The sequence below is a fragment of the Sus scrofa genome, chromosome 1 (genome assembly GCF_000003025.6).
Source record: "Sus scrofa isolate TJ Tabasco breed Duroc chromosome 1, Sscrofa11.1, whole genome shotgun sequence".
Classification (NCBI taxonomy): domain Eukaryota; kingdom Metazoa; phylum Chordata; class Mammalia; order Artiodactyla; family Suidae; genus Sus; species Sus scrofa.
In genome coordinates, this window is record NC_010443.5 from 12,297,478 (window position 1) to 12,324,066 (window position 26,589).

At 47.1% G+C, this 26,589-nt stretch overlaps 1 protein-coding gene across 2 annotated transcripts in view; it reads left to right on the forward strand.

Moving 5' to 3' along the window:
• The window catches only part of CNKSR3 (CNKSR family member 3), a 99,207-nt gene continuing 72,880 nt past the window's right edge, over positions 263-26,589 (forward strand). Inside the window, exon 1 of one of the 2 annotated variants that reach the window (XM_021086603.1) lies at positions 263-748. In XM_021086603.1, the coding sequence (XP_020942262.1) occupies positions 697-748 (52 nt within the window). In that variant the 5' untranslated portion in view covers positions 263-696. Of the gene's footprint in view, positions 749-8,832; positions 9,251-26,589 lie in introns of those variants that run through there. The other variant, XM_021086610.1, reaches the window with a different exon arrangement.

The window sequence follows — 26,589 nt, forward strand, 5'->3', positions numbered from 1 at the left end:
CCCCCGAGTTTCGCGGGGTGTCCGGCCCCGCCCCCTCTTTTATTCCGAGCGCGCCGCCGGGAGCTGAAACTTTGTAACCGGAGCGCGCTGGCCCAGCGCTCCTCCCCGCCCCGGTGCGGCCAGCGAGGGAGGCGCAGGAGGTGGGACCTGCGGGCGGGAAGGCTGGGGACGCCAGCGCACGCGGAGCAGGGACCCGGGAGAGTTCGCCGCCCAGAGGAGGAGCTGGAGCGGGAGCGGAGTGCGCGGCCCCAGAACCGGAGGCAGCGGTCGGGGCCGGAGGCGCAGAGGAGCGGCGGGGAGCGGCCGGGCCGGGAGGGTCCCGTGTGGAGCCGAGGCCCGGGTGTCTGGGCTCGAAGCCCCTCGTCCCCGCAGCTGCCATCGCCCAGGAGCAGCAGCTGTGCCCGGGGTCCCGGCGGCGGCGGCGGCGGCGGCGAGGGGAGGAGGAGGAGCTGCAGCTGGACGGTGGCAGCTGGAGGAGGAGCCGCGCGGCTGTCCCGTGCGCCGGGGAGAGGGCCGGCCGCTCTGCCGGGGCTGCGCCGCGCTGAGATGCCCCGCTGACCGCGGCCATGCAGCCTTGACCGGGCGCTCGGACGTGGGGACCGGCCGCGGGGCGCGCCCTCCCGGGAAGGGGCAGCGGGTGCGGACAACAGGACTTTACTGCCGACTCCAGCCCCGCTGGGTGCCCAGCCATCCACCATGGAACCCGTGACCAAGTGGAGCCCCAAGCAAGTGGTGGACTGGACGAGAGGTGAGCGGGCCTGGGGGAAGCCCGGCGTCTGCAGCCCCGCGGATCGGGCCGGCGGGTCGGGGGCGCTCCGTCCCTCCCGCGGCGAGAAGCTTTGAGAGCGCCGCGCGGTGACAATGTAAACTTCTCCGGAGTGGCCTGTTCGCCCTTAGCTCTTCTCGGGGGTGCGGGTTGTGACAAGCCGAGGGAAGCCCGATCTTTAAACCGGTGGGTGGTGGTGGCCGCTGAAGGGGGGCTGAGGGTTGGAGTGCGGCTGTCGGACGCGGGTGGCCGTCCCTGCGCTGCTTGGGTACCGTCCCCGGCGCCCCGGCTGCCCGTCCTGGAGCGCAGAGGCACAAGGCGCCTTTGTGTGGGTGACTCCCCTCGGACCTCGTAAATGCCGCCAGCCCAGAGCAATTCTCCGGCGTGACGAGGCGGTGGGACAGGTAAAGGGAGACTCCGGCGGCGCGGCGAGCCGCTGTGTTTTTGTTGGAGGAGAGAGGGCTGCGCGGGAGCCAACTCTCCGGCACTCGCGCCGGCGAGGAGCCTTGAGCCAGACTCCCCGGCCCTCGGCGACTTTTGCTCCGGGAAGGCGCCAGTACCCCCCCGCTGGCGCTGCATGTTTAGGCCACGTTTAAACCCTGGGAAGAAGTCTTTAACGGTCGGGACCCATTATCCCGAGTTACGCTGTCATCTGGGATGAGGAAAAGCCGTGGGTTGGAGGGGCAGCGGGTGGTGCAGCAGAGGTGGAAGCTTGTGCCCCGCGCTGTCACGCTTGCCTTTTGAGTACCTCCCAAGATTTCGAGGGACAGGTGATGGAGATTCCGCAAGACTCTTTGTACCTTTTTAAGAGAACAGGTCCACCCAAAGCAGTATTTTCGCAGACTCCTCCCCCTCCCCCTCCCAGCTCAGCATCTCTCTCTTTTCAAGTTACTGTTTTTGTTTTTTTTGTTTTTTCTTTCTTCTATCTGCTCTTCCAGGTGAGGAATGCTGTCCTTTCTCAATAATAATAACTAGAATTCTCTAACGCTTTACCGTTTGCTAAGAGCTCTCTCTCTGTTATTGCCCTTGATCATCAGTAAGCCTGAGAGGTAGGTAATACTGGTAAGATCAGGTCATCTTTCTAATCGTCTCACCCATGACTGTGGCATAACACACACTGCTCATCTCTACATCTCATCTCTCATGCCTGTACATAAAGACCACGTGGAATGGAACTGCCCATGTATATGGGATGTGCCAGTGGGGTGTGACTGACCATTTCCTGCCCCTCTGGGAGAAGGGACAGGATATACTCTTTCTGGAGAAGAGGTTTTTCCAGGGACCAGGATTTCCTGGGCTCTTACTAAAAAAGACGATGAAAACACCAAATATTTGTACACTGAATAAAGGCTAAACAGCAGTGTCAGTGCTTAATACAAAACATTCACTTAAAAGCTATAAAGACCCAGGTTGTATTTTGAAATGGGGTGTGTTTCCCCCATTCAAGAAACTGCTAGAACCCCCTTCTAGGGACTAATCCTGGCTGAGGTGGATGATCCATTTTTCTGTGTGCCCATCACAGAGGCCACCTAAGAAACCGATGGCTTCAGCATTTTTCACCTCGAGAGCGGCTCAGTCCAATATGGTAGCCAGTGGCTCTTGGGCCAATGGTCAGAGTTGGGTGCGCTGTAAAATACACACCAGTGTGAGGTCTTGGTGTGAAAAACAGCAACGAAACTATGTCATTAACTCATTTCTTAAACTTATTACATATTGAAACGGTAGTATTTTGACAGATTGGGTTCAAGAAAATGTATTACTAAAATGACCTTCACCTGTTTAATTTTACCTTCTAAGGTGGCTCCTTCAAAAATTTAAAATGATGCAGGCAGCTCATTTTTGCTGCTTTCATTAGATTTCTCCTGGACAGTAGGGCTCTTGAGTAAAAGAAAGGGTTACAACTTATCATTCTTCTGCTTTCCTGAGCCCCTGCCAGCCTACTTGATAATGTACAACTAGAAAAAAAAAAACAGTAACAGGCACACAGGAAGATTATGAAGTGAGATCTTCACACCCTCAAGATTTGTGGAATTTTTTTTCTTTTCTTTTCTTTTTTTTTTGGTCCCTCTTGGGGTTGGGAGAGGAGAAGTGTAAATTCACATCCTGTTATGTTTGTTAAGCATTTAAAAGGCAGAGGAGATGAAAATGCTTTTTGTATCCAGTTGCCCTGACTTAGTTATGCCTAGTTGAGGAGACTGCTGACCTGAAAGTCTGACCTGAAACAGAAATCGTGGATGGTTCAGGATCCCCCGGGTCCAGAGCATTGGGTGCTGGCTGATTATGCTACACACCTGTGGCTGGTACACGGCGACTTTATATAAAATGTTTGTGCCCTCTGGGATCCTTAAGGACAGCTTCAGAGAATGACTTGGCTGCTTTCTGTGTTAGAACCTAGAAAAGATACAGGGAATAAGTGTGAGGCTAACTTGTAGACGTGAGGCTGCAGTCTCCCAACTTGCGTGCCACATTACTTGAATATTTCTCATAGTCGTGATATGAAAGTATTGACTTTTTAATGAACTATTGGCTTATGAAAACTTGTTTGCTTATAGGACTATTTTTAGCTCTTTGCTAACCTCTCTACCCAGCCCCATTTTATAAATACATCCTACTGATAAGCAGCTCTCTGAGTAGACGTTGCCACTGGTACTGCATGAGTATGGGTCACAGGGATTAGGAGCCCTGGAGAAAGGCTTCGATTCCAAACCATCTCAATTCAGCCACAAGCTATAGCTTGCTCTCATGTTGATATTATTAAGCAGATGCATACATTAGGAAAAAGGTTGATGTCCACAGAATGAGGTAATTCATCTGGCTTTTATTATAGTTTTTTTGTATTAATCTTTAGCTGTGCCGTCACCCGTCTTATCGTAATATTAATGGATCCCTCGTGGACCCATGCATAGGTCTAAGCATTGTACAAGAAGTAGCTCATTTAAAGGTGTAACCATCCACTGAGATAGGAGCTCTTCTTTCCGTTCTGCAGTTGAGGAAACTGAGGCAAGAAAGGCTCAGGACCTTGACCAGAGTCACACAGCTGGGAAGTGAAGAGCAGTGTTTGACCCCAGACAGTGTGGCTTCCTTTCATTCCATCTTCGTAGGAGCTTCTTTCCAGAAGCGCCCCTAGCGGACTCTCAGCATCTTCCCCTCATTGATGAATTCCCGGAATGTGAGTTTTAGATCCTCTGTTAGTGGCTGTAACTGGGTATCTGGGTCTTATTCTGCCTGTTCTGTTTATGTCAGCAAAGTTATTTGTAAGCCAAATTCATTCATAGTTCATAGCACCTTGCCTTTCTGATGATTTGGTAAAAGCTTTTGCAAAGCAAATGATCTTTTACAGCATGTATCAGGCAAGAAGGGGGCCAAAGCTGCCTGCAACAAAAAACCGTTATTGATGGATTAACCAGATGAGAGGTTGGAGGTTTTCCTTGTGAAGACCATCTGGAGATATGGAATTTAGGACTTTGTTGGGGGCGCCGTGGTGCTGTCAGGACCGACCCCTTCTGACAGGCTCGTTCCGTCGTCCTGTTCAGTCATCCTTAGTGGGTGACATTCATCTTTTTACCAAATACCTCCGTGCAAAGAGGCTGGAGAACGTTCCTGTTCCAGGCTGGAGAAAGGAGACCCGGAGAAGATAAAAGGCTGCGGGAGCCAAGTCTTATCCTTCAAAGGGCTCTCCTGGAGGCTCCATCAAGTGACTTGGCTCCCATCTCAGTTGCTGCAACTGTCATGTGACCACCTCATGCTACAAGGGAGGCTGGTCACTGTAGTGCTTTTTTTTTTTAAAGTTGGGTATGCATACACACACACAGACACACACACACACACACACACACACACACACACACACACACACACACTGGGGTTCCCCCGTGGTGTCATCGTTAGGATTCAGTGCTTTTACCACTGGGGCCCAGGTTCAGTCCCTGGTTGGGAAACCTGAGATCCCATTTCAAGCCGGAAAAAAAAAAAAAAAAAAATTGGGTACATCACAGCCTTGACAAAAAATTGGAGTTTATTTATACGGAGGCGGGGAAGAATAAACATTGATAAGCAGCCGGTAGTGTCTGACACACGGTAATTCACAAGTCCTGATCCTCAGATCAATTTTCAAAGTTGGATGCAAGTCACAATTTCCCGTGTCCCTCAAACCTATGGGTCTGCCCTGTTTTGCACATTGTGTTGTATTTTCATTCCGGTTTTCTCAAGTCAAACCCTTAGCTTTTCTGAGGTCTGTGTCTCTCAGCTTGATTTAAGTATTGGAAGTTGCATTGTAAAATACAGCTTCCCAAGGTGTGGGTCTGCTTTCAGGCCATCGGGGGAGTGTCTTCACCAAGGACGAGCAGTGTCCTGACCGCTTTGTCCCAGCAGCCCTGTCCGGCTGGCCCTCGGTCAGGGATCCATCTGGAATGGGCGGGCTCGCAGTACATGTGTTGTTGAGCGACCCCGTCTATAAACCCAGCTTTGGGCCCAGAAGACAAGTCTCTCTGGCTGGCTTCTGGTGCTGCCAGGGTGGGTGATGTTTCCCTGTCACCAGCCAAGAGCAAAGGAAGTTTTCCTGTTTCAGATGGAGCATGTGAGAGTCTGGGCACCTGCCCGTTCTCTGTCATCTGGCCGTGGCCGCGGCTCTTCTCTTGTGATGTCTGTCACCTGTGGGAGGCCAGCACTTCTAAAGGGCCTCGCAGTCTGGTCACGGAGGGGGCTGGAGTTAACGCAGAGAGCTGGTTCTTGGCCTGGCAACCCCAGGGCTCTGCCTGGTTCCCATAGGCCCCTCCCGCCTCCATCCGTACAGAGGCCAGTTCTTTTTGTAATCCTGATTGCATTTAGGATAAACTTCTTCCTTTAGTCTCTACGGTCGCCGAAAAAGGGACACCCTTTTTCTCTTGGCAGCTGTTGATCCATCATTTGCTTGTATAAGTTGAGAACTGTTCTCTTTATTTCGCTGTCTGGCTGGTTCTTTTCTATCCCCTGGATGCCAGCCACAGAGTTTTCTTAGTCAGAATAATAGAAAAACATTCATTGAATATTGATTATGGATCCGACGCTGTGCTAAGTGCTTTACTTGGGCTCCCTTGTTTCATACTCAGAAAACTCAGTGAAGTGTACAACCAGGGTTAGCCTGGACTACAGATGAAGAAGGCAAAGCAGAGAGAAGGAGAGTTTGCTCCGGGAGTCCTGCTGATAAGGGGTGGGGCTCCAAACCCTCTCCTCTCCTCCGTCACTTCATCACTTCCATGGGCCGGTCCTGGCGTTGGAACTTAGAGCCTGGAGTGTGGGCTCTAGAAACAGATCCTGGGTTTCTGTCCCAGTATAGCCTCTGCCTGTGTGATCTTATGTAAGCCTCTCTATAAACTACTGCTCTTTATTTTTATTGCTTCCTCTCCTCTTTCATCCTGTGGCTCCAGGACATAAATTATTCTCTCTGAGCAGCCTGGTCTGTCGTAAGGTTGATTCCTACCATTTGGGGACATCCGTCAGGGCCCTGGAGCTTTCCCTGCCATTTGCCAACCACTCAGAGGACACGCGGTGGGATTTGCAGTTAGGAAGGTTCTTCTTGTTTTTTTGTTTTTTCTGTGTTGACACTTAAATTCTTCACGTTTCATACTCACAACAATACTCTTGCATCCTATGTGCAGAGTAAATGCTAGGTGTATCTAAAGGTTAATTCTGAAGAGCAAACTTTAAAATATTAGAAAAAGTATCTGAAGGGCTCTATTGATTCATCTTAGGCAAATTTCCTTAAAAAATGCTAAAGAAGCAGAGTTCCCACGGCAGCTCAGCAGATTAGGAACCCTACTGGTATCCCTGAGAATGCGGGTTCGATCCCTAGCCTCACTCAGTGGGTTAAGGATCCAGCATAGGTCACAGATGCTGCTAGGATCCCAGGTTGCTGTGGCTATGATGCAGATTGGCAGCTATAGCTACAGTTTGAACCTGAGTCCAGGAACTTCCATATGCTGGAGGTTCGGCCCTAAAAAGGAGAAAAAAAAAAATGCCACCAAGCAGTAATAATAAAGTGGCAAGAGACATACAGATGCCCACCGAGTATATGAAAAGATGCTCAACATCTTTTATCAGGGGAAGGTTCTTGGTCAGCTGAGTGAAAGATGACTCTTAACAATATCACAAGCCTTCTTTGGGTCAATCAATTAATACCATATTTTCTTAACTTTTTTCTGTAGTAACTGGACTTCCAGGGACCATGGTATTAAAACTGTCTCTTGCTTTGGACTGTTGACCCCTGTCTGGCACCTGATCCAGGACGAGTGGCACCTGCATCACCCCGGAGCTTGTTAGAGATGCAGAAGCACAAGTCTGCCAGTTCAGAATCTGCATTTTAACAAGATCCCCTGGGTGACCCATGTGCTCTTTGAGCTTGAGAAGCTCTGCTCTAGCGTGAAGCTGCAAACTCCTTTTCACAATTCGCTGGGAGGGCCTGCTGTCTGATCTGACATGGGCTCCATCTATTTTATTAAAGTTTCCCGATGACAACACTTGAGGATGCTTGGCTTGGCCTCTAATTAAAGCAGAAAAGCAATCTTCGGGTGTGTGCTTTTGTTTATAAGTGCCGCCTAGCAACAGCCTCAGGTAATTCTCAGCAAACTAAATGAGACATTTCCCCTGAGCTCGCTTCCATATTTCTTGGGACTTTGGCGTTCTCATCACAACCCTTTTTTTTTAAAGACAAGTAAAAAAAGAAAAGCCTTCTTTTTTTTTGAAGGAGAAGGGAGTCATGGGGTGGTCAGTGGGCTGTGTGGTTGAAGTGTGTTCCCAGGATTCTCAGGTGGACTTCGGAGGTTGAGATGGGCTTTTGGCCGGTCACACGGTCCCTAGTCTGTGACTGCACTGGGTTCACCACACTTGGCTGATTTTAGGGGGAGATTCATTGTCGCAGCAAAACGATACTGACTATCATTTCAGGGCAATTTCTCAGAATTTGGACCTGTGTGCTGAGCCGAGGCCAGGTGCCTGAGTTGTGTGTCGGTAGAGATCCAGGAGGCCCCCACCTCTCCTTGCTCACGCCTCACCTGCACGCCTCCCTTTTTTGCGCCCAGCCTTGGAGTCTCTCTTTTTTGTCTTGCTGCTTCCATGTCACCAGCTTACCGTTTGACCATCCCAGCCTGGTGTGTTCTAGTTCTGGGACATCTGTGTTCTCACCTCCGTTTCCTCTTGACTCTCATTTCACGAGATTTCTGGAGTTTTCACCCCGGGCTTAGCCATGAGCCGAGCTTTAAAGTGAGTTCCGTCTTGGTTCTCCTTTGGCATTTTCACGAGGTGGAGGCGCGTGGTGCAGAGGAGGAAGCAGAGGAGGAAATCAGGGCTTTTGGAGGTGGGATGAGCTGTCCAAGGTCAGAAGGCCCGGGGTTGGGACGGACCCACCAGGCCTTCTGTTCTCTTGTTCTTGTTCTGTTGTTCTTGTTCTCTCTTAACGGACAAGTGTGGGGAGGGGCCTCTTCAAAGAACTTCTGACTTTTGTGTTTCCTGATTAGTTAGTCTTTCAGGATGTACACTCCTAGGCTGCATTCCTTGTCTGTCTTTTCTTTTTTAAAGAAGTTACACAGCTTAATCAATACCCTACATATTTTGGACCTGACCTTTTAGCATTTGAGACATTTCTTGCCAGTTACTTATTTTTATTGTCGTGTGTTGTCGGTGCTGTATTGTTTAAGAATGCACTCAGGGACTTCCCGTGTGGCTCACCACATAACTACTCGGTGTTGCTTCTCCAGTGGCTGTGGCTCGACCCCTAGCCTGGGAACTTCCATATGCTGCAGGTGCGGCCACTTGTTAAAAAAAAAAAAAAGAGAGAGAGAGAGAGAATGCACTTCAGGGAGTTCCCAACATGACTCAGTAGGTTAAGGACCTAGTGTTGTCTCCTTGAGGAGGTGGGTTCAATCTCTGGCCTCAATCAGTGGGTTAGGGATCCGGCATTGCCAAAAGATGTGGCGTAGGTTGCAGCTATGGCTGTAAAAAGAAAAAAAAAATAGAGAAAAAAGAATGTACCTCAATAATGGAATAAATTATTTCTCTTTTTAACTTTCTTTCTTTCTTTTTTTTTTTTTTTGGCCATGCCCATGGCATGCAGAAGTTTCTGGGCCCAGGACCAAACCCACTCCAGGGAAGCGACAACTCCAGACTCTTAGCCAATTGCCTCCTCTTTTAACCAGGAACTCCTCTTTTTGACTGTCTTAATCTCATTTTATTTTGCGTGTCATATGGCAGATTTTATGTCTGATACAGTTAACATTTCTATTGGGAGACTCACCCACACACACATGCATACATATGACATAAATTTAACTTTCTTAAACAGCCCCTGTGATCTCTGTGGCTTCATTTCCTGCTTGCCTTTGATTCTTCACACCATTTTTATTTTTAACTGCTGTGGGAGCGTTCGGGCGTGGTGAATAATACACAGGCTTTGGAATAAAACAGAGCTGCATTCGGCTTCTGTATTTGACACTAACTGATTTGAAAACTTGGGTAAGTATCTTCACCTCCCCAAGCCTGCCTCAGTTTTCTCATCTCTGCAATGGGACTGATAATTAACTCACAGTGTTTTTCGTTGAAATTAAAAGAGGTAAAGAAGGCAGAGCATTTTTCTCAATGCCTAGGATTGATGTGTTCCCAAACTTATTATCAATTTAATACCTCCAAGCTGATATGTCCTGTAATTGGATTATCGTTGCTTAGCTATTTAATGCTGCTGTGGCTGATAGTCACCTTTCACGTGTTTCCTAATGATTTAGGACAGTTCCATCCTCCTCGGTCTTGGGGGACAGGTGGTGAGTTAAATGAACTCTGTCTTTTCCTTGTTTCCTTGGCTCTTTCCCATCACTTCCTTTGGGAACTTGGTATGTCCAGGCGGACGGTGGTGCCATGGAAGCATTTAGTAGCAGCTCTCTTGGAGAGAACTTGGGAGAAACACTTGCCTTGATGACAGATTCCAGCCTGTAGTAAACTGAGTTTCATTCATTCACCAAATGACTAACAAATGGTTACAGAGGACCTGCTAAGTTCCAGGTATTATTCTAAGTGCCAGGGTCCAGCTGGGTCCCTGCTTTCATATGCTCGATGGGGGGGTGACAAGGAATAGTATCCACCACCATGACCCCACCTCAGAACAGGGGAACAAGAAAATATCCACACGTGATAAGCACCAAGAAGGAAGTAAAACAGAGACAGGAAGGCCAGTGGGCAGGGGACTTCTTTGGATGGTGTCTTTGGGGAAGCCTCTCTGAAAAGCGGACACTGGGGTCCGAGTGACAGGAAGGAACCAGCAGTTGGGAAAGGCAGGGGAACAGCTAGTGCAAAGGCCCTGAGGTGCAAACGAGCTTGGAGTGTGTGAGAAAAGGAAGTGCAGTGGTGTCCTGCAGACCAAGAGCCGTGGGGCTGTGGTGGGTGGCGGTGGGGTGAGAGACCAGTAGCCAGACCATGTAAGGTCTTCAGAGCCTCAGACAAGGCATTTGCAGTATTTTCTGGTTGATTGAGAAAGCGGGGCGGGGCGGGGGGGGGTAGTGACATGATCTGATTTGGATTCTTGGGGCAGAAAGGAGTTCAGGGAGGCCAGCAGGAAGGCGGTGCTGTGTCCTGGAGGTGATGCTACCTTGGGTGAAGGTCTTGGTGGCTCCCGCATTTGCGAAGCCGAGTTGGCGGTAGAGTTGGTTTACTGATAGCTGCGCATCCGACACGTTCACAATTTTATCTGAAGGTGGGATGTGGATTTATTTTTTCCTTGCTCTACCTGGGTTAAGGGCTCGCCCTGCCCTCCCCTCATCCTGATTACTCTCATCTTTGAAAAGAGAGGGTGCAATCTGTCTTTCTGCATTCACATGCTTTGTTCACGTCATTGTTCTCTTCTGGCGCATTTTGCTGGGAGCTACGGTTTCTGAAGCTGTGTATTCATCTATGAATAGGGTTTTTGTGAAAGTGGACTTAGCCTCGTTTGTTTTCTTTGACATCAAATGGCTGATTGACCAGTTTTTAACCTGGGATCAGAAGGGCAGATGCAGTTGTGTTTATTAGAGTGAAACAGTTCCTTCGAACGTGGATCAGTAGGTTGTAAAAATTAGAAAGCTTTTGATGTGAAAACTGGGAAACTAGTGGAGTCAAAGGAACTGGCTCATGGATCTAATTTAAAATATTTTTTCCATGGATACACTGTCCTAATTTCCCTTTAGAAAACAGAGTCAGCATAGTTTTGGTTGAATAGATGGTATTTTAAGAAATTTTCAACAGGGTCAGAGTAAGTGGGAGAGACTTGAAAGTCGGTAGGTTTATATTAGAATAATCTAGAAAAAAGTAGAATAATCTAGAGGCTTACCACACACACCTAATGTCATCCCCCTCTTTTCAGAAGAGTATTCTTAGGAGTTCCCCTTGTGGCACAACGGAAGTGAATCCGACCAGGAACCATGAGGTTGCAGGTTCAATCCCTGGCCTCACTCAGTGGCTTAGGAATCTATTGATGCTGTGAGCTGCGGTGTAGGTCTCAGACCTGGCTCGGATCTGGTGTTGCTGTGGCTGTGGTGTATGCCAGCGGCTGCAGCTCTAATGCGACCCCTAGCCTGGGAACCTCCATATGCCGCAGGAGCGGCCCTTAAAAAAAAAAAAAAAAGGAGGGTGCTCTCAGATCTATTAGAGGAAAACCCCTACGTGTCATCTATCAGAAAAGGCAGTGATTATCATCATCTGAATCATGCTTTCCTGAGGAAAGCCTTTTAGCGAAAGGAAACATTCTATTTCCTATTTTCAGAAATTTGCAGCAGAGGGGAAATTCAGTGCTTTTGGGTTTAGGAGTGGATGTGTGTGTGGACGTGTGTTTATGTGTCTCTAACCTGTGTTAATTGAACAGATTTTCCTGTTCTCAGAATACTTTTAACTTATCCAGTGAGAGAGAGAGTCAAGTCAAAAACTTATCTGGAGTATATGACCTTTGAAATAAGAAAACTCGCTTCGTGTGTAGAGTGGACCCCAGGTCACGTAGCACCTGTCCGTGTTGTCAGTGCCGTCTTCCCATGGATCCAGCGGAACCTTAAACTAACCACGGGCAGATGGCACAACTGTGAGCAGGGTTTATGGAGACGGCTGTCTACACTAAAGCCTAAAGTTGTCGGTAATAAGTATGAAATAAAAAACACAAATAGGACCTTGACAGTAAGATGTCTAGAGATGGAGGGTATGAAGGGGTTTGGTTATAAGCGCGCCTAGGCCAAGTTGAAGACTCTCATCTAGAGCTGATCTGTAAAGAAAGACTCTTCTGTCTTTTTTAGGGCCACACCCGAGGCATATGGAAGTTCCCAGACCAGGGGTCTAATCAGAGCTGTAGCCGCTGGCCTATACCACAGCCACAGCCACACAGGATCCGAGCCCCGTGTCTGTGTCCTACACCACAGCTCACGGCAGCGCCGGATCCTTAACCCACTGAGCGAGGCCAGGGATCGAACCGGCAACCTCACGGTTCCTAGTCGGATTTGTTTCCGCTGCGCCACGACAGGAACTCCCAAAAAAGACTCTTTTGGAGGTAGAGAAACTCTCCATACTTACTTGGCACCATCTAATCGGGATACTTAAAGAGCACTTACAAATATATGACCATTGTCCCAGACTCCTGACATTTTAAAGCTGAGATTTTTTTTTTTCAAGAAACCCTTTCCCAGCCACGTACATGTGGTGCCTCTCAACATCTTGTCACCATTGTTTTTAAACTTCCTTTTTCAACACCAGCATCACCTGGGAACTTGGACATGTAAATTTCCAGGCCGCATCCCAGACACACAGAAGCAGACGCTCTGGGGATGGGATGCAAGGTGCTGCATTTTCACGGGTCCCTCAGTGATTCTGAGAACCACTGGTCTGTACCACTCCTGTGCAGCCTACAAAAATAGATGATGTTACTTTTCCCCTTTTTTTGGCCACACCTGCGGCATGTGGAAGTTCCTGGGCCAGTGATTGAACCTGTAACCCAAGCTGCTGCAGTGACAATACCTGATCCTTCACCTAAGAACACATTTGTATGGTTGATGTCAGAGAATGTTTTGCCTTACTACTCAGCCATAAAAAAGAACAAAATAATGCCATTTGCAGCAACAGGGATGGAACTAGAGACTCATACTAAGTGAAGTAAGTCAGAAAGAGAAAGACAAATACCATATGATATCACTTGTATCTGGAGTCTAATATACAGCACAGATGAACCTTTCCACAGAAAAGAAAATCATGGACTTGGAGACTTGTGGTTGCCAAGGGGGAGGGGGCAGGGAGTGGGATGGACTGGGAATATGGGGTTAATAGATGCAAACTCTTGCCTTTGGAATGGATAAGCAATGAGATCCTGCTGTGTAGCACAGGGAACTATATCTGGTCACTAGTAATGGAACATGATGGAGGATAATGTAAGAAAAAGAATGTATATATATGTATGTCTGGTCACTTTGCTGTATGGCAGAAATTGACAGCATTATAAATCAGCTGTAATAATAATAATAATAATAATAATAAAAGATACATTTGATCCCAGAACCTGACCTCTCACCTATCTGCTCTCAGGACCTAAGTTTGTCCTGGTAAGAAGTTTTGAGGACAAGAGGAAGACATGTTATGAACAGTGTGATTTGAATCGATCTACTTAAATGTAATCTGTAATTTCACCACTTGATAAAAATAATTGTAGAGAATACAGTATCTATTTCTTTTTTATTTTTATTTATTTATTTTTTAATTTTTTAAAAAAATTTTTTGGTCTTTTTGCCTTTATAGGGCCACACCTGCGGCACATGGAGGTTCCCAGGCTAGAGGTCTAATCGGAGCTGTAGCTGCCAGCCTACACCGCAGCCGCAGCAATGCAGGATCCAAGCCGCGTCTGCGACCTACACTGCAGCTCGTGGCAATGCCGGATCCTTAACCTACTGAGCGAGGCCAGGGATTGAACCTGCAACCTGCAATCCTAGTCAGATTCGATAACTACTGAGCCACGACGGGAACTCCTCTTTTTTCTTTTTAAATATTGGATTGGGCTACTGTAAACAGAAAAAGATGGATTGTAAAATACATTCAATAGGGATTATATACTTTTGGGTAGTCGGTGTTTTTAAGTTCTAATAATGTCATAAGTTACATTTCTGAGATTCTTTCTGTGAGCATATATTTACAAAGGCTAGAAGGAAGCATATTCCAGTGCCTGCATTGGTTTTCTACAGATGATGAAACTAGAGGTGGTTTTGTTCTTGTTTGTGTGTACTAGGGTAATCAGATGATTTTTTTTCCTGTATTCAGAGCCACAGCTCCTTTCTATTTGACCTTGTTCTCAGGGCGCTGGAGACCCAGAAAAGCTGCCAAGGGCAACATGGGAGACAATGTGGCACTCACTTTTCTGTCTTTCTGTCCAGGATCTCAACCCTTTAAGTCCTGGCAGCCTTAGTGGCTCTCTCTTACCTTCCAACTGCTGGTTCATCTTTTAAATTTCTCCTCTTGTCTTATGGGTTGGTTTGATACGTGCTGATCCAGCACAGCCAGGTGTATCCAGCCATGTTGTTTGAATGCAAGACTTGGGGTGTTGGCACTCAGATTTTAGTGGCCATGAGAGTCAATAATCAGGACCATACAGTTCCCGGCCCCAATTCCCAAGAGAGTCGGCGGCCACCGGTGTAGGTATGGGGGGTGGGGGCTGGGAGCTGGGTGTTTCGCAGGCAGCTCATGAGTGTTTTTCAGCCCAAGAACCACAGTTTGAGAGTCTCTGACTTAGGCCATTAGTGAATTATACAGGGTTTGAAAGGAGGCCCGTGGCTGGCATGGGGAGGAGTGATTGGAATATGAGAGACCAGCTCTGGGGGGCATGTGGGGTGGTGTCTAGGGGAATGTTGAAGAGGCTTGAGTGAGAGCAGGGGCCTTGAGGAAGAGAGGGAAGGGCTGCTGGAGAGGCACCGTGCGGAGCAGTCTGGAAGCCTTGGCAGGGGATGCATGGGAGAGTGGAGAGAAGGGGCCATTTGTGCCTCAGTACCTTGGCATGGTTACACCGTGGAAGTGTGTTGAATTCTGGGAGGAGCTGCTTTTCGGGTTTGAGAGTGAGCACAGCTTACGGCTACCAACCCCCAACGCGGTTCTAGTTTGTAGAGGAGACATCTCACGTGGTACCGGCTTCTTGCATGATTCACATGCTGAAGAAAACACAGTGCCCACGCTCGCTGGCTTGCTGCAGTGCCCTGACATTGTCTCATGTTTTAATGAGGTGTAAATATCATGCAGCTTGGCACATGAAATGTGTTAAAATAGGAGGGTGTTAGCTGGCATTGAGGCCCTCCAACTTGAGTGTGAAATGATGCAATATACATGAAAATGACACCCAGAATTATTTCTGTGTGGCGCTGCGGTTCAAGATGTAGAGCATAAAGTGGAGAAGATGTGGGTCCTACAGGACAGTGTATCAACGGAGATATTAAGATCGGTGCTGATAAATGGAGAGGGCATCTTAGAGTAGTCCCTGAGGTCCTGTCCAGTGCTTGGTGAGCTTAGCCACGCTGGCTGCACCTGCCGTGCGGGTCAGGGGGCCTGTGCCCTGAGATTAGTGCCTCCTTTGGGGTGCACCAGCCAGCAGAGGGCCAAGGGCATGGGGCCTTCCAGGGCCTGGCACTCAAGGCAGGGATGGCAGGCCAGCCCTCCGCAGATGTGACATGGTCCATTTTCTCATCGCCATTGACCCAACCAACCATTTGAAGTAGATGTGATTTCTTCTGTGAATTTCCTCAGCTAACATGAAGAGATTCTTTATTGCACAGCATCAGCTGTAAAGTGGCAGGTGATTTTTCTTAGAACAATTTCCCCAATGTTCTGCATGGCTGATATTTCTATGAACGTTTACTCATTCCTTATCCATGATGTTTAAATTGGTCCTAACTCCGCTACCTGCTACTTCTGAAGTGATACCTCTTGTCTTTCATGTTAATTCTAGAGGTGAGGTCTTGGGTGAAGTAGTGTCCCTAGGCCAGTTAGGAGAAATATAACTCTAACCCTTTGCATTTAACTTTTGGTCTGTTAACTAGGGTGCCCTGTGAACGGGCACTTCCACCAAGTCTGGTGAGGGTTGCTAGGCACTAGGCATTCATTCAAAGGTATTTATCGAGTACCTACCTCTGCCAAAGGCTGAAGACACAGCAGTGGATAGAAGAGATGGTAATTCCTATCTTCCTGGAGCTGATTTTCAAGGAGGGGGAGCAGACAATAAGTCAAACTCATAGCACATGGATGTGGTGTATGCTGTGAGCAAGGGCCACAGGTGGGTGTAGGAAGGTTGTGGGGGTGCAGTGTTAACAAGGGAGGCTGGGGAACACTGTCTGAGCATGTGACTAACAGGGGGAAGAATGTTCTTGGCAGGGAGTTCCCTGGTGGTTCAGTGGGTTAAGAACCTTGTGATATCACTGCTGTGGCTCAGGAACTTCTACATGCCACAGGCACAGCAAAAAAAAAAACAAAAAAACAAAAAGAAACAAGAAACAGTTCTTGCAGAGCAAATGCCCTAAGACAGGCCACTGCCTACCACATGGAAGGAGCGGGAGGCCAGCTGCAGCAGAGTGAGCTAAGGGAAAAGCAGCTGAAACAGAGTGAGCCAAGGGAAGAGCAGCGGGAAATGAGATCAGAGGAAAGGGGGGGCAGATGGTTCAGAGCCTTAGGGATCTTATATGTGTTGGGGCTTTAATTTGGCATTTTGGAAGCCATTGGAGGATTTTTGAGCCAAGGAGTGATGTCACATTTACATTTTAGGATGACAGTGATTGCTGTGTTGAGTAGACCACAGTGAGCAAGGGCAGAATCAGGGAACCCGTTAAGACACTGTGTGGCAGTAATCATTGGAAAGATGACACTTGGACCAGGTGGCAGCTGTGGCCACCGTGAGAGGTGGCCATGTTCTGGGTGTTCTGCAAGCCAGTGGGATTTGCCAAGAGATTGGGTGGAGGTGTGAGAGGATACCCATGACATCACTGGTCGGGGGACTTGGAAGGATAGCTTCGCCACCTAAGGGTGCTGGAGGAGATGGTTAAGGGGATATTTGGGTTTTCAACATCCAGTGCTTGTTAGCTCCCCAAGTGAAGGAGGTGGTTGGACGTGTGTGTCTGGATGAATGGCCGAGGTTGAGACTAGATAGAAATTTGGTGGCCACTGGGATATGAAATCTCCAAGGCTGAATGGTACCACCCAAGGGGTTGGCACAGGGAGACAAGAGACAAGGAGAGAGCTGGGGTGTTCCCACCTTTACAAGGCTGAGGGAGGAGCAACCAACAAGTTGCTGCTGGTAGTAGAGGGAGACCTGGGGGAGGGTGGTGTCTGGGGGCCCGTGAGGAAGGAGTGTCACCTGGGCCCGATACTGCTGACAGGCCAATAAGGGGACACTGAGAACGTTTGGTGTGTGGAGGACACCGCTGAGTTGGAAAGCTAGTTCTGGTGTGTGGATGGGTGCAAAAGTCTGGGTAAATTCTAGACCAGATGGAGAACCGGCAGGGGAGCCCCAAAGGGCACCCAGTGTTAAGACATCTTCCGAAGTGAATGCAGCACCATTTTATTCTTGGGCTACTTAAGCTCTGCATTTATTTTATTTTCCTCCTTTAGAAACTGTGACCATCTTTTGGAATAGACGACTGTTTGGTAACTAGATAGTTGATGAGTTGGGACATGTTACGCCCTCCGTGAACTGGGTAACCGTACACCGTAGATTATGCAGCCTCTTGCTTTAAGAGTAACAAAGCTATTCATTCACTGAATGACTGTGTGCCAGTGGCTTCTAGAGAGAAGAGTCCACAGAAATTCTCTCTTTATGCCATTCCCCCCCCCCGTTTTTCTTTTTTGAAATGAAAATTTAGAAATGAGAGGAAATCGCTCTCTACCTGAGTTCTTTGCTATTCCATAGCTTGCCCGTTTCGGCAGAAAAGATTTGTTATGGACTGATCCAGAAACTTGGAAGAATCCCTTGTTGCTGATGATTTACCTTCATGTATTGTAAGATTTAGCTGAAATAGTCCAAATGCTGTGAAATCACGTGTACACAGTGTCTGTTTCAGCCCACAGGTAGAAGCGGTTTGTTAGCAGGAGAACTGGTACAAAGAGAGATAAACCAGTCAACTTTGAATAAGTCTGGAATTCCTTCTGTGACACAGTGGGATTGGCCGTATCTTGGGAGCACTGGGAAGGTTCGATCCCCCGCCCGACTCGGCACAGTGTGTTAAGGATCATAGCTTAGGTCGCAACTGCAGCTTGGATTTGATGCCTGTCCCAGGGAACTCCATGTGCTGCAGGGTGGCCAAAAAAAAAGAAAAAAGAAAAAAAAATATGTCATCAAAGATTTATTGAGCACTGTCATGTGTAGTGTCTCTGCTAGGTGCAGTGAACTGGACAGGGTCCCTGTGTCTTCGGCACCTTCCCTGGAGTGGAGACACGGCCAGGCCTGCAGGCTCTTAAGCTACAGGGCGCCCTAGGCGTGCAGAGGAGTCCTTCACTTGGATTGGAATGGGCGCAACTGGAGGACTTCTTGGAAGAAGCCGTATCTAAATCTAGACCTGTAGGATGAGCAGGGGCTCAGCCAGGCCCAGAGAAGGGGAAAGAAGAGATTTGGGGGAAAACTGGGTGGCAAGGGAGACGTGGCGTTTACCCTCCACTGAAGGAACTTGATTGTGCCGGGCACTTGTGAGCTGGGGTGGTGTGTGAGGAGGGGGAGCTTCCCAGAGCCTTGTTGATGCCTCTGAGCAGGTGGAAACCAATGGAGGACCTCATGTTCCTTGAGTGTGTGTATGTACATACATAATACATGTATAAATATCTGTATCTCTTCATCTCTGTCTGCACTCACACATGGACCTGTAACTACACATATATGTGTATGTATTTTTTCTGGCTCCTAAACGTTATTTGATTCAGGATTCTATTAGGGAGGCACTTGCCGCTCTGTTATAGAACGTGGCATTATCCTGGGCTTTGGACCTGGAGTGAACTGGTCACACTCTGCTCTAGGGGAAGCCCTTGAATCTCAAGGAGAGATACCAGTTAAAGACTGTGTGCAAAAATTACCCCCACTTCCTGGGTATTTATTTCCTTTGATCTGTGAAATGTGAAATTGACCAGGCTTTTTTTTTTTTTTTTTAATAGCATAAGGAAATATAAAAACTCTGCATTAAAAAAAGAAGGAACTGGGAGTTCCCCTTGTGACTAGTATCTTTGAGGATGCCTGCCTGATCCCTGGCCTTGCTCAGTGGGGTAAGGATCCAGCACTGCCGTGAGCTGCTCGCAGAGGTCACAGATGCAGCTTGGATCCTGTGTGGCGGTGGTGTAGGCAGGCAGCTGTAGCTCTGATTTGACCCCTAACCTGGGAACCTCTATATGCCATGGGTTTGGCCCTAAAAAGACCAAAAAAAAAAAAAAAAAGAATAAAAAAGAAAAAGGAACTGGAAAAAAAAAAGAGAAAGAGAAGAAACTACTAACTTGTTAACTTGAGTAAAAAAAGGTTTTGGGCTGCTAGGCAGTGGGAGAGGAGAGAAGCTGGTGAGGACTGAGAAAGGAGCCTGCAGAGGAGGTGGCCGAGTGCAGGGTCGTGAGTGCTGAGGGGCGTGGCCTGGAGGTCACACCTTGATCGGGGGTGTTCAGCGCCTTATCACCTGGGCTCTGCTGCCCAGGGCTGATTAATGATTAATGAGCGTTTCTAGCTCAGCACATAATAAAACCTTTGTGTGTTCAGAATCTTCACTCCGGTGGGTGAGCCAAAGCCATAACAGAGCCTTAGGAATTTGTGCTGTAGAAGTGAGCCGAAATACCACCCAAGGGTTTGGAAGTCCCTCCACCCCGGCACCTCCAGAAGGATGGCAGAGCACGGACGAAACACTGCTGCCCCCGCTTCCATTTCCACCTGTAGCATGGTGCCATTTATACCTAAATCTTAAAAAAAAAGAATGCAGTATACACCTCAATCTTAAAAATACATACTGTGAACATGTCAGACTCAGGTCGGGATGAATCACACCGGCTCTACCAGACCCAGAAGCAGCTGCCTGGGTATTCATTTCCGAGGTCCTGAACCTTGGAAGAACACACAGATTATACTTACAGCTAATGGGGCTTGATTATGGTAGGATGAAAAAAAAAAACAAATGAGGCCCCACCTCTGCAGGGTGTGGCTGCCCTTTCTCTTGCTCTGCATTGTTTCCCAGCCTGTTGTGGGTGGTGGACAGGCCACATCATTCCCGGGTTAAACATATACTCAGTTCTGGGAAAGCTTCCATCTTCAACAGTCTGCAATAATTCAAGGGAATGTGGTTTTCAAAATAATTTAACAAGGTAAAATTTTAGTTTTTAATAGGAAAAAAAAAAAACCCAACAGCAGCCAGTTTTTCAGCTTCTATCTGCCCTCACCTTCCCCATGATTTCTGAGGCTGTGATCCTCTTAGAGGACATGTGTAGCTATGACCAGTCAGTTTAACATCTTTCCCTGTGTATTTGTTTAGCCACTCAGAATTGTGCTCTGCAATTTCTTTCTGCATCATTGAAGGTGTATTTGTTTCTCCTTCATCTTCTTTTTTTAAAGCCCTAGAATGGATCTTGCAAATGTATTTTATCAAGATGACATGCCTATTGGAACCCTTTTCCTATTTTCTGATTTTTTTTTTTTTTTTGTCTTTTCTAGGGCCGCACCCATGGCATATGGAGGTTCCCCGGCGAGGGGTCTAATCAAAGCTGTAGCCGCCAGCCTACGCCACAGCCATAGCAACGTGGGATTCGAGCGTCTGTGACCTACACCACAGCTCACGACAACACCAGATCCTTAACCCACCGAGCAACGCCAGGGATTGAACCTGCTACCTCATGGTACCTAGTCAGATTCTTTAACCACTGAGCCACTATGGGAACTCCTCCTATTTTCTGATTTTAACATTAACTTTACCTGAGATAATGTGTAATGTTCCAGCTCTGCTCTAGATATTCCATCTCCTAAAGTCATGTTCTAATGAATCCAGGGGAAGAGGACCATTTTCTGAGACTAACTAATACCAAAGGCAAACTCTCAATGCCTAGAAGCAACCCTAGGAATTTAGGGAGAAATCTAAGGCTCTAAGAAAAAACTGTTTTATTAAATGCACTTGTGGTCCACTTCCTGGAAGTGATAAATGTAGTGAAATCAATTTTTATAAAGACTCAGTTGTCATCAGAAGATCTGAAGACAGTTTTGTGGGGTTAAGGCGGGTAATTATCATCTTTGGTGATAACTATCATGACTATAATATTACAAACATTATAAGGCTATTTTTCTTATAAAAGCAAACTTCATGCTGTAGATACTATAATTGTTGGTTTTGTTTGCTTTTTATGAGTCTCGAGATGTTAGGAAAGTGACACATTGTTGATATGTAAGGAATAGTTGTTTTGTTTTTTCCATGCAGTGAACAGTCTTATTCTCTTTAATAAAACATTCATTCCAAAGCCCAATGACAGGCTTAACATTCGCATTTGAAATGGTCAGGGATGGTGTCTGTTTATCTACTTAAATTATGGCCTGTATAGTAAATGCCTTCACTAAACACTTGATGGGGGAAGAAGGTGAAACCTGAAAGTTTCCTGAACAAAGCTGGAGTCAGCTCTGAAAAATCCGACCTCTCAGTGGAATGTATGTACTTTGGATGAAAGTGGGAGCACATGCCTGTACTTAACTGCCTGCGATAGAGGAATTACTGTTTTACTCTTAAGGATTTTGCCTGGAGAGAAAATATACTCAGGCACCCATTCATAGTCTTTCTCTCTCTTCTGTCTGTTACAGTCACATAAATTTGTGTCTCTGTGTTTGGGCAGTTTCCCATTCTGAAAGCATTTGTGGCTGCTACAATAGTGCCTGGTGGTTAAGACCAGGACTGGCTGCTTAAGTTTGGATCCTTGACTGATCACTTACTAGACGTGTGATGCTGGCCGGTTTCTATGCATTGTTTAGTCAACTAGCTTACGTTTCAGTTTGGGGTCATGCTGTTACTGAACTTGCAGGGGATTCAGTGAGATAATACAGGTGAAGCACTGACCACTATATATAAATGGTAAAATAAACTGTATGCCTATAGTAAAGACTTAATAAAACTCTAGCTGTTGTTTTGAGGCATACAACTGCAGAGATATACCGGGGGAAATTTTCACATTTCCAACAGAATAGTTTCAAAGTAAAACACATATTCTGCCTTTTACAAATGGCAAATTACAACTCAGTGAGGAGAAGGGTAAGGAGAAAAACTGGATCACGTACCCTTTGGGGAGTGCGTTGACATCAAATGGCACTGGAAAGAGGAGATGCTGGAGTTCCCGTTGTGGCTCAGTGGCTAACGAATCCGACTAGGAACCATGAGGTTGTGGGTTCGACCCCTGGCCTTGCTCAGTGGGTTAAGGATCTGGCGTTGCAGTGAGCTGTGGTTTAGGTCGCAGATGTGGCTCGGATCCCCCGTTGCTGTGGCTCTGGTGTAGACCGGCAGCCCTAGCTCCAGTTGGACCCCTAGCCTGGGAACCTCCATATGCCACGGGTGGGGCCCTAAAAAGACAAAAAGAAAATGAAAGAGGAGATGCCAGTTATACCCCTTAAACTTCAAGATATGGATGATTGGAGCTCAGTTTAAATGAACCAGACTAGTATTCATGAGGATGCAGGTTCGATCCCTGGCCTCGCTCAGTGGGTTAAGGATCTGGCGTTGCTGTGAGCTGTGGTATAGGTTGGCAGATGCAGCTCTGACTTAACCCCTAGCCTGGGTATTTACATATGCTGTGGGCATGACCCGAAAAGAAAAGAAATCTCTCTCCCTGGTTATTCCACTAATGCTGCGATATCTGTCAGTAGAACAGTCATGAAAAAAGTCAGCGGGAAGGCTGTCGCCCCAGTGAGGCATGTCGAGTTTGAATTTCCTGTTTTATTACAATTAATGTCCACGACAACGTATTACACATCTGCTTCGCTGTGGCCTTTGATACTGGTGGGTGTGACAGTAATCCTTGGGTGTGGCCCTGGTGTAATGCGTGTTCCACTGAGTAAGAGTCTCTTGTCAGCATCGGGCCCATTAGCCGCATGTCCAAGATGCTCCGTCTGGCCAAGCCCAATTAAGGACACCGGCCCGATTTCTTGGGAGGAGCCAAGAAGTTATTTCGCAAGCTGTGCTTCTGTAAGCGCTGTGGGAATAGCTGTCAGAATGCTGATTACGTCTGTTCTTCGGCCACCAGCGTGGATTTCCTCAGTTTTGGAATCACAGAGGGTTGTGAACTGATCAGAGGTCCTTCAGGGTCACAGGTGCAAAGAGAGAAAGAATGGTCCCCATGGGTTTCAGAGAGGCCCCTTTGCAGGTGGGCGCCTGGAGGATGTGCAGCAGGTCACCTTCCTCTCCCCCTCCACTCCCCATTAAAGCCTCAAGACTCTGTGTAGGGAGATGCAACCCATCAGTGATGAATTAATGCATAGCCTATTTTATTTATTTATTTTTAAAAATTTTAAACATTTTTTGAACTTTTATTGACGTCCAGTTAATTGATAAAGTTGTGATAATTTTTGCTGTGCAACAAAGTGACCCCATTGTATACATACACACAGCTATCCTCTCTCAGATTCTTTTCCCACATAGATTAGCACAGAATACTGGGTTATATTAATAAGTTCTCTGTGCTATGCGACAGGTTGGCCAGTCATTCTCTATACCTCAGAATGCACAGCATATTTTGCATGCTATAGATTTTTCAAACTTGCACTCTGATTTTGAACGTTGAAAACAATCTACGGAAGATCCCATAGAGTTAAGAATCCATGTGTCTCGGCAGCCCCGTTTTCAGGGGAACTGCCGTTTTGCTCTCTAGGAAAAGCAAGGGTGATGACTCAAGCTGAAAATCCCCCACCCAGAGGCCTGAGGCACTCAGGCCAGGAACAGTCACCAGGCCTGAATGGTTATGTCACCCGCTATTTACAAGTTTGAGAAATTGCAGTCATTGTCCTTTGCGGCTTAAAATTGAGGGGGGACTTTGCCTCATTTAAGATCTTAGCAATTTATTTTTATTTCCAATTTTTTTCTTCATCTTCTTTGGAGGAAGGTGTTGGGGAAAATCATAGTAGGTTTGAGATAAGGGAGACCAGGAAGATTCTTCTAGTGAAGGAATATTATGTGTTTGGCAGTGTTCATCCTGTTTAGGTTTGTGACCTGGAAGTCAGCCTGTGTATTCAGAAAATTGGGGTGTTTCTTGACTTTTACTGGGAATATAAAGGAAATGGCATTTTCCCTTGATATTCCAGCACTCTGCTTTCTATGTTTTTTTCCCCTCATCACTGACTATATAAATCTTGAGGGTTGGTGATAATCATAGGTCATGCAGTCCAAATACATGCTCTTTTGAATGAATAAATTGTTTCTTTTTTATTTTATTTTATTTTATTTTATTTTATTTTATTTTATTTTATTTTATTTGTCTTTTTAGGGCTGCACCCGAGGTATATGCAGGTTCCCAGGCTAGGGGTCAGATCAGAGCTGTAGCCACCAGCCTACACCACAGCCACAGCAACGTGGGATCCGAGCCGTGTCTGTGACCTACACCACAGCACACAGCAACGTCGGATCCTTAACTCACTGAGCGAGGCCACAACTTCATCGTTAGTCATTGTATTCATTTCTGCTGCACCACAGTGGGAACTCCTGTTTCATTTTAAAGCTAAAGAAGCTGTGACCCAGAGAGTCACGTGGCTAAGATGAACTAGCAGGACCTAGGTTGGAATGGAATTCTCCAGACTCCCAGCTCTGTATGTTTCTGATTATAGTATTTTCCCAGCCTTACCTTAATTGCCCTCTGCCCCCAGATCCTATAAAGTTTATGGCCTTGTGGGTCCCACCCACCAGCATTATGGGTGGGTGTGAAGCCTCCTTCCCATCTGTGCCACAGTCCAGGGCCTGAGCCTTGGTTCATCACCGGTGATGCAGACTCCGTTGGCTTATAGGGTCCAGTGAGGAACCTTCCGTCCAGCAGGGAGATGACAACACTGATTATTAAACAGTATGGTGTGGCAGTTCAGTAATGGACATGTTTATAGGCAGGTCCAGGAGCTGTTCAGAAGAGCACAAAGGCTGAGTGTGTGTGTGTGTGTGTGTGTGTGTGTGTAGTTTAGGGATGGTTGTTTGCAGATGGTTTTATTTTATTTTTTTAATTAAAAAAATTTTTTTTTGGTCTTTTTGTTTGCATTTTCTAAGACTGCTCCCGAGGTATCTGGAGATTCCCAGGCTGGGGTCTAATCGGAGATGCAGCCACAGCAACGTGGGATCAGAGCTGCGTCTGTGACCTACACCACAGCTCACAGCAACGCCAGATCCTTAACCCACTGAGCGATGCCAGGGATCGAAACCTCAACCTCATGGTTCCTCGTCGTATTCGTTTACCACTGTGCCCAGACGGGAACTCCTGCAGATGGTTTTAAAGAATAAAGGGGAGTTCGCCAGTCAGATGGCCATTGAAGATGGAGCCTTCTAGAGGAAGAGATTTAGGAAACTACAAACCTGTCCATTGGCAGTGCTGGAGGGGGTCCCTGGCGGTGGGGTCATGGCCACCTGCAGACAGGTTGTACTCACCTTGTTCACCTCCTCCAACCTGTTTCATCAGAGATCCTCTGTTTTCTTTTGGCTGAAGAACATGCAGTGTCTTGGAATAGGCCAGCTGATGTGATGACGAGGGTGGTGACATGGTCAGATGCTCTACGGCTGGGGTGTGATCCGGGAAGAAGGTTCAGGAATAGTGCTTTGCTCTGGTCTCGCAAGTGGCACAGCCGCAGGTCCTGTCCAGAGCCTCCCTGCCCTTCCTCCAAGATGCCGTCGGGGTGAAGGTGTGGATTCCGCCTCACGTGTTCAGCTTCGGGAACTAGACAGAACTGCCTTTCGGTTTGCACGGCCTTGGAGGAAGCAGATAACTAATGATAGGAAACAGCTGCTCCTAACGTGGCAGCCAGCAGTGCAGCCTCATGGAGCAATGCCGTAATCACAAGAATATTAATGGAAAGTCCTCTCTGATTAAACATTGGGAGCTGTGGAATGTGGTTTGTTTTCATGTATTTCCCCCTCCCCCCATTGTCTTTCTGTTGCCTGCAGATTTTATTATTTGTCCAATAATGCAGAAATACTTTCTTTAAAAGAACTTAACACAATGTAACACGAGACAATTAAAAAAGCGTATCTAAATTTCCCCTGCCTGCTCTTAAACGTGTCTCCTTTTTTTCAGAGCTGGGTGCGAGCACCTTCCAGAATCCTTCCTAAACATTTGCGTACATGTTTGTACAGATTTGTGTATAATCATTTTCATTTATAAAAATGAATTCCCATGCAGTGTGAATCTAATCCATAGGTGGGTTTTTTTTTTTTTTTTTCACATTTCATAGACCCTTAAAGGTCTTTCTTCATCACTCTATTTAGATAATCCTCAATCATTTTCAAAGAAATTTTTTATGCAATCAAACTTAATTACTTTGCCCGTAATTTAGGAATGGCTGTATGGAAATCTGGGTGCCTTTCAGGAACAGGAGGGGGTGATGGCTCACCCACCATGGTGCCGAATAGGGATTCAGGATGTTTTATGCAGACTGGCTGGCACTGGGCAAAATATCTTGGGTCAGCCTGGCAAGGGAGAACTGATCTCTTGCTATGAGAGTTTATTACTAAAATACCAGTTCTGCTTCAAGCACACATTTGGTCTTTTCTTGCCAGAATCGTATCAGAGTGAGAGGTGGCTTGATACATAATCTTTGAGATCGCTGAGACATCAGGACTTGTATCTTTCTCCAAAGCAGGCTTCATAATTTTGCCAAGCCTGTT